Source organism: Tachyglossus aculeatus, chromosome 2, assembly GCF_015852505.1.
Source record: "Tachyglossus aculeatus isolate mTacAcu1 chromosome 2, mTacAcu1.pri, whole genome shotgun sequence".
Classification (NCBI taxonomy): domain Eukaryota; kingdom Metazoa; phylum Chordata; class Mammalia; order Monotremata; family Tachyglossidae; genus Tachyglossus; species Tachyglossus aculeatus.
In genome coordinates this window covers 128657666-128666496 of record NC_052067.1, presented here as the reverse complement: position 1 = coordinate 128666496, position 8831 = coordinate 128657666, and the positions used below count along the sequence as shown (strand labels likewise).

Genomic DNA, 8831 nt, shown 5'->3' with positions numbered 1-8831 from the left:
CTACATGGAGTTTCCCGATTCCTAGGAATGTTTTCTTCCCAAGCCATGTCTTTCCATTTTTTCAAAGGTTCACATCTTTTGGTCTCATTAGTTAAGAAGGTGTTGCAAATAAAAACAGAACAAACCAACCAAAAAGGCTGAATGCGGACTTCTGAGTCATGACCCATTTTGTGTTAGGTGATGAGAAAGACCAAAGCCCAACTCAAAAAGGAGTGCCTATACAAGGCAGAAAATGACTTTTTTCCTTAAAATAAGGCAGGGTTTTGAGAAAAATAAAACAATTTCAAGCTTCTGAAAAATAAAAATCACATTCCCAGAAATGTCAGGAGAGGCCAAACACCTGATTTAAATGCTTCAGCAAGTTTATTTACAAATACATTTTAACAGAAAAGAAATCCACTAGAGTCTGCATGAAACTTTTTGGGGTGCAAGCCACAATGAGGTTTTTCTAATGAAGAGAAGAGGTGCTCTCCAATGAACTGCTTAAACCATTTCTACTGCTCAGCAAATAGAGTCCCTCATATAGCAAAGTAGGATATCATGAATACTCATTTCAAAAAAATCATATTACATAGATGGAAAAAAAGCAGAATACAGAAAGCAAACATTAGTGTGATGTTTATATGTTTTTCCCCATACTGGTGTGCATAACTTATCTTGTAGCGTACATTAAGGCAGCAATTGCAAATACACATTTATATTAACTATCTCAAATAGTGTTCGTTTAAAATATTTTTTCTTCTTAAACAAATCCCTTCCTACACCTTGGAAAAAAATCTTAAGGATTATCAACTTCAAAGATATTTCAAAATTATAACTAATAAGTGTTTGTCTTTCTTTATGCTTTTAATATCCTTCTGAATTCAAAAACGGAATACCGGGTTTCCCCCAAAACATGATTACAGTTTCATAAATAACCCCAAAAATACAGTTAACCAAGAATATAATGCTTTTATGAGTTCAAAGCAGGCAAAATAAACTTCCTTAAAAAACAAACAATATGTATTTATAGATCTACATCAATATGAATCACCTCTTCTTCGATTTGCAACAACGCTTTTGTATGGAGCGTTACTTTTTCACATGGCAGTTGGTTGTCCAGCTAATAAGGGAAAAAGAAAAGACAAATAGATTTCCATTATTTTCATTATTATATAAACATACAACAAGTATATTAAACAGCATAAAGAGTGGAATGGCCTGGGTTCTAATTCAAGCTCCACCATATGTCTGCTGTGTGACCTTGGGCAAGTCACTTATCTTCTCTGTGCCTCAGTTACCTCAGCTATAAAATGGGGATGAAAGCATGAGCCTCATGTGGGCAAGGGACTATATCCAACCTGATTATCTTGTATCTTCCGCAGTGCTTAGAACAATTCTTGGCACGTGGTAATAGATGTACATATATGTATATACAGAGCATAAACAGTGGAGTGGTTTCTATTGTTGGAGCTATAACCAGTAAGCAATTTCTCTAAAATGGGCTTATAAAGAAGTCCAAAACTCAAAAAAATTGCCAAGTCAATAAATTCTTGCAAGCAAACTGTGTGATTTGATAGTGAACTGAAATTACAAGTGCTGAGACAGAAGTTGCTAAAGCTCAAACTTTAGGAAGGGAGGATCTTACTCACAGATTTCTACTTAGTTGGAAAAATAAAGTGCTGCCTGCCACAGTGCTTATTTTACTAAAGGGCCTAGTCAAAAGCCTGTTTTGTTTTGGTCAATTTCCAAACAACGTGTTCAAGGTCATGAAATGAAATCCCTGTAAATAGTAATAAAGTCTAAAAGTCTTCACTACGCCCTTTAATTAAAACTTCTGAGAAAAATCCATCTACTGTTCCAGTCCCATCTTCAATTAAGGAGCCACAGAGTGAACAACCGCATAATTCAGGTAATGGTGAGGTTGGTGATGGTAACGAACAGCTGCAGTATGCTCTAAGGTCCCCCTTCCCTGGGAAATGCTCTGAACATAATCAGATGCTGGTCCAAACAACTTGAAGAGGCTTGCTTTACATGCATATTCAGGCTTAATTAAAACAACGTTTATTTTCCTGATTTAAGGTGCTGATTTTGCTCTTCCATTATGGCACGGATATCAAACCTGTTCACAGACAGACAAGACCTGAATCATCCCCTCCATCTGGGGCCTCGGAAGGCGTGGCCATTCTCATTTAACCACAGAAAAAAAAATTGTTAAAAAGAACTGGTGTGGGGGAGGAGGAATGAGGCAGCCCTTAAAGAAAAATGAAATGTAAGTCCATCATCATAATAACGATAATAACAATACTAATTATTGTATTTGTTAACTGCTTCCTATATTCCAAGCACTATTCGAAGCAATGGGCTGGATGTAAGGTAATCACGTTGGCCCACATGGGGCTTACAGTCTTAATCCCCATTTTACAGATGTGGTAAATGAGGCACAGAGAAGAGAAATGACTTTCCCCAAGGCCACCCAGCAGACAAGTGGCGGAACTGGGATTTGAACCCATGTCCTCTGACTCCCAAGCCCAGGCTCTTGCCACTAGGCAAGAGGAGCTCACCTCCTCCAGGAGGCCTTCCCAGACTGAGCCCCCTCCTTCCTCTCCCCCGCCTCCCCCTCTCCATCTCCCCCGCCTTACCTCCTTTCCCTCCCCACAGCACCTGTATATATGTATATATGTTTGTATGTATTCATTACTCTATTTTATTTGTACATATTTATTCTATTTATTTTATTTTGTTAATATGTTTTGTTTTGTTCTCTGTCTCCCCCCTTCTAGACTGTGAGCCCACTGTTTTGTAGGGACCGTCTTTATATGTTGCCAACTTGTACTTCCCAAGTGCTTAGTGCTCTGCACACGGTAAGCGCTCAATAAATAGGATTGAATGAATGAATGAATAGGCCATGCTGTTTCTTGTAAGTGTATGCAGAGAAAGCGGTGCTTGGGTTGCCAACCCTGGTAGCCCTACATTCTTCTCTTCCTTCCACCACTCCCCTCTCCTCAGAAACAACAAGACTCCAGGGGACCCATCCCACTCCTTCCCACTTATATTATGACTGATCTTCAGGCTTAGTAGATAGAGCACCGGCCTGGGAGTTAGAAGGACCTGGGTTCTAATCCCAGCCCTGCCACATGTCTGTTGTGCGCCCTTGGGAAAATCACTTATCTTCCCTCTGCCTCAGTTACCTCATCTATAATGTGGGGATAAAAGTGTGAGCCCCATGTGGGGCAGGGTATGTGTCCAATCTGATTACCTTGTACCTATCCCAGTGCTTAGAACATCGCTTGGCACGTAGTAAGCACTTAACAAGTACCACAATTATTATTAATACTTACCAAGTTGGCCATTTTGAGGCAAGAAAACCCTTCTCCAATCACAGTTCCTTCTGAAGGCCTTCAACGATTTATCAACTGTATTTATTGAATGCTTAATGTCTGCATGTCCCTGTACTAAGCTCACTGTGGGTAGGGAATGAGTCTGTTTATTGTTATATGGTACTCTCCTAACCTCTTAGTAGATAAGCACTCAATAAATATGATGGAATGAATGACTAAATGAATCAACGCTTTACAGAGTACAACACAATATAGCAGACACATTAAGAGAAGCAGCGTGGCTCAGTGGAAAGAGCACAGACTTGAGTGGTCATGGGGCCTAATCCCAGCTCCGCCACTTGTCAGCTGTGTGACTTTGGGCAGGTCACTTCACTTCTCTGGGCATCAGTTACCTCTTCTGTAAAATGGGGATTAAAACTGTAAGCCCCACGTGGGATAACCTGATCACCTTGTATCCCCCCAGTGCTTAGAACAATGCTTTGCACATAGTAAGCACTTAACAAATGTCATCATTATTATTATTATTCCTTGGCCATAGCAACCTACCCCTGACCCGAAACTGTCACTGCAATACTTCCATGCTTGCTCAAACGTACTTTCTCACAACTCCACCCCTTATATTTATGTGCATATCTTTATATCCTGCTGCTCCCTTCCAATCTGTATTTTAGAGTCTGTCACTTCATGTGTCTATTAATTCTATTGTTCTCTTTCAAGCATTTCCCAGACTGAGCTCCCTTTTTCCCCCAAACTGAGCCCCCTTTTTCCTCTCCCCCCTCCATCCCCCCAACCCTACCTCCTTCCCCTCCCCACAACACCTGTATATATGTTTGTACAGATTTATTACTCTATTTATTTTACTTGTACATATTTACTATTCTATTTTGTTAATATGTTTTGTTTTGTTATCTGCCTCCCCCTTCTAGACTGTGAGCCCGCTGTTGGGTAGGGACTGTCTCTATATGTTGCCAACTTGTAATTCCCAAACGCTTAGTACAGTGCTCTGCACACAGTAAGTGCTCAATAAATACGATCGAATGAATGAATGAATTTAGTATTGTACTCTACAGAAAGTAAACTTGCAACCCTACTGATTGAGGGAAACCAAATTCAGAGCTGGTGCTTGGCAGTCAGAGGACTTGGGTTCTAATCCCAGCTCGGTCAATTGTCTGCTGTGTGACCATGGGCAAATCACTTAACTTCTCTGTGCCTCATTTACCACATCTGTAAAAATGGGATTAAGACTGTGAGCCCCACATGGGACATGGACTATGTCCAACCACATGGCAAATGCTCTATAAATGTGACTGTTTGATTGATTATCTTGAATCTACCCCAGTGCTTAGTACAGTGGAGAAGCAGCATGGCTCAGGGGAAAGAGCATGGGCTATGGAGTCAGAGGTCATGGGTTCAAATCCCAGCTCCGCCAATTGTCAGCTGTGTGACTTTGGGCAAGTCACTTAACATCTCTGTGCCTCAGTTACCTCATCTGTAAAATGAGGATTAAGACTGTGAGCCCCCCGTGGGACAACCTGATCACCTTGTAACCTCCCCAGCACTTAGAAAAGTGTTTTGCACATAGTAAACGCTTAACAAATGCCATCATTATTATTATTATAAGATGCTCACAAGTAAGAGTGAGTGTGAGATGTGAGTCTTTAGTAAACAGTGTGACTTCAAGCCCCTTGACATGTCGGCTTCTTTAAGTAACTATGCTAGGATGCTGACAGGAGGAGTTGTGGCTTCTATGGGAGATCTCTTACCTACGCTTGACAAAATGTGGTTGTAAGCGCTTAATAAATGCCATCATTATTATTATTATTATTATTATTATTATTATTATTATTATTATTACAGTGCTTGGCCCATAGGAAGTGCTTAACAAATACCATTAAAAACAAACCAATAAAAAACTGTTATGTATAAAATCCTGTAAGAGAATAGATTTTTTTTTCCTTTCTCACATTTGAATCGGAGATAACAGTTGTTGCAGTACAAATCGTTGTTTCGGATCCTGACTTCTGCTCCCGAATAAGAACCTCCGAGGTCACACTCACAGGCCACACACTAAATGAAACACCAAAAGTTATCCAATGCTGATAACGTCACACCAAAGCAACGAACAGAAAATGCTTCCGTTCAAGAGCGACAGCTTTTACAGCCTTAAATCCCCATCGGCAAAAGCCAATATGGCAATTAGTGGATTAGAAGGAAGCCATCCAGGTGAAGAACTGGTGACTACAGGAAAGCAATTTTGAAAGCTGAGATGATCAGTCTAACAGTACTGGAAAAAGCAGAGGTGATTTGTGCATTGGTTAATGAAATCCTAAGCTTCATCAGTCCTGGGCGCAAAAAAAAATAATATGGCACAACATGAAAGAACTAGCTCATCTCAATGAAGGCAGAAATTTTGGCACAGCATATTTGGGTGTGCCACCTGCAGTTTCCATGCAGCATCATTAACTCAAGCATAATTCCCACATATAGGCTTCATTTCAAAGGCAGATTTTTTTTTAATCGTACACTTTGTGCACACGTTCCAAGAACGTTTTTGCGTTCTTGTTTGCTCTCCTCTGTCAATAGGCTGGATATATTGCTCTCACGTTGGGTAGGGACTGTCTCCATATGTTGCCGATGTGTACTTCCCAAGCACTTAGTACAGTGCTCTGCACACAGTAAGCACTCAGTAAGTACGATTGAATGAATGAATGAATCAAGCATCTTAATAGGGACTTGCAATTAGAATTCTGCTGTCCTCAAACCCAAGACTGAGGCTAGGGACCCTTGGGCTTAATCCTTCGCTCGGCATTAAACTGGCACCTCTAATCATAATTACCTCTTAGGTGCCAACACTCTTGAGTACAAACAGAACTGCTCAACATTTCAGTATATTTTCTTTATTAATCCTTGAAAAGCAGGGAAAATGCATCCTAGGTTGCACAACCACTATATTTGTTAAGCCACTGAAGTATTAATTTCCCCAGCGTTTTGAAATCTCAGAAGAGTGTCACTGCATCAAGCATGTGGAGTTGAGCAGGAGCAGGGAAAAATGGTTCAAGCAACGGCACTGCCACCAAACAGGCCTTTGTCCTAAAAGATACCTACATGGGAAGATACTTTTTTTAAAAAAAAGCACCACCCAAATGGATGAGTACTTGGTTCCCAGGCTTAGGATGCATTCTAGAATTATCTTCTCAGACCAAGGCAATTTAATAATGCTGAATGCTGCTTTTGTTCTCAAGGTTTGAATTTAGGAAAGTAATTGATAGCAATAAAATTAGCTCTTTCCTAAATTCAAGCCTTAAGTACAAAAGCAGTATTCAACAACACAATGTGGGCAGGAAATGTGCCTGCCAACTCTGTTTTATTGTACCCTCCCAAGCGCTTAGTACAGTGTGCTGCACACAGTAAGCGCTCAATAAATACCACTGATTGATGGGACTCACGAATGGTAATGATGCATGGACTACTACATGTAGCACCCGCTTAAGAGTGTCCCCGCAACCAGAATCGTACGAAGCCATGCACAGCCCACCGAAAGCCCGTCATCATGTTGGCTTTCTCGATTCTCACCTTAAAACAATGTAAATGATAACAAAGACCCAGAGACTCGATGATCATGGCTGCTCCTTTGCCCAGAATGGTATTACAGTAGGAGCACACTCTCTTCCCACTGACCGACCTGAATTTGAACAGAAGTGGAACTGAAGTTCTGAGGTACAGTTCAAAGATGATTAGGTAGGACAATTTAGCATTAATGCAACTTCAGGGGCTTACATATATATACTTATATATACTTATATATTTTACTCTTCAACATAGAGATTAGCTAATCTATCTATCTAACCTATCCCCTTTTAGACTGTGAGCCCACTGTTGGGTAGGGATTCTCTCTATATGTTGCCAACTTGTACTTCCCAAGCACTTAGTACAGTGCTCTGCACACAGTAAGTGCTCAATAAATACAACTGATTGATCAACCAAGAGATTTTGCATAGACAATAAAACCACATCTACAATTTATGACTGAAATGGTAACCATTTTCTGCGAGCTATATAGAATTACAAATGTACCCATGATATACATGTATTTCAATGTCTACTGAAACTTTATGATGCTATTTCTCCAATGTTATAATTGGAAAGGTAATTACCGCTGGGTTCCCTCTTAAAACGACTGCTCTTAAGAAAGTCTAGCGGTTGCTTTCAGAATCTCTTCATACAAACCTGCTCCTTTCTCCAAAGTTGATCTGACCCATGTTTAAATGGGTCATCAACTAAGATGGAAGCAAAGAGATGGAATAGATATTCCTCGGAAGTCCCTTTCTACATTCCAAAACATTTGGATTATTTATCCCCATTCTGTGAAATGGGGATAGAATACTTGTTCTCTCGCCCTCTTAGATAACGAGGCCCACATGGGGCAAGGACTGTTCAATATGATCAGCTGATACCTACCCAGCACTCAGCACAGTGCTTAGCACTTTAAGACCAATATATACCACCACTATTCTTATTATTCAGACCACCCCTTTGCTCTCTTCCACTAGGTCTGAAGATTACTAGAATTCAGTTAACTTACAAAAGTTTAAACACTGATTGCTATAAAATACCAGAACATGGCATATTACCTGAAATTGTAACTAAATCCACCCTCAAACTATCAGCTATGGAATATTTGGGGTTTGGATAATAAAAAGCTAATTGATCAAAGCAAAAGTGTAGAAGACAGGAAACCCAGAGAAAAAGACTCTACAGATGTGTAATTTAGACTGTGAGCCCACTGTTGGGTAGGGACTGTCTCTATATGTTGCCAACTTGTACTTCCCAAGCGCTTAGTACAGTGCTCTGCACACAGTAAGCACTCAATAAATACGATTGATTGATTGATTGATTAAATTTAAAAAATAAATCAACAAAAGTTTGGAAGCATTCATTGACAATAAACTAATAAAACAGATTTTAAAAATAACCACTTTATCACCTTATACAACAGGTTCTCTTTTATAGATATTACCAATTTTAGAGAGGTATGATATAAAAGCCTGCCTCATTTATCTGTGGAAAACTACACATCTCTGAAACCCGTGCAAGACAACAAAAGAGTTCTCAATAAATGACTACCAATATCACCCTTATAAATAGATGCCTTACATGGAGGCCAATTTCTGTGGATCACACAAGTTGCTAGCAAATTAGAAAAAGTAAAATGTAATTAGGCCAACTAGCTAAGGTCAAAGCTATCCATCTGTTTCTTAAAAAAAATAAAAGAAGGTGACATTCAAAAACTGTGGGCCAGTTTCCAATTAGAGTTCTTTGGTATTTGTATATAGATTTTTCCTCTGAATAAAGGCTGACACACAATTCCTTTAGAAATATTCTCTATTATTGCTCACAAAGCAGGAGTAATTCCTGAGTTAACACAAAAATGTTATAGCTCTCTGATCAGAATCAATTATGAATATTTATAGTCTCATTTACCACGAAGGAAGTGAGCTATAAAACAGAAAG

The 8831-nt window shown here is 39.6% G+C and overlaps 1 protein-coding gene across 1 annotated transcript in view; it reads right to left on the bottom strand.

Annotated features, from left to right (window-relative positions):
* Positions 1-341: 341 nt before the first annotated feature.
* Positions 342-8831, bottom strand: part of LMO7 (LIM domain 7) — a 326368-nt gene continuing 317878 nt past the window's right edge. The window contains exons 30-32 of the mRNA XM_038762998.1: positions 6894-7002; positions 5285-5387; positions 342-1102 (exon numbers count right to left, since the gene is read on the bottom strand). Coding sequence (XP_038618926.1) covers positions 1080-1102; positions 5285-5387; positions 6894-7002 — 235 coding nt within the window. The 3' untranslated portion in view covers positions 342-1079. The remainder of the gene's footprint in view (positions 1103-5284; positions 5388-6893; positions 7003-8831) is intronic.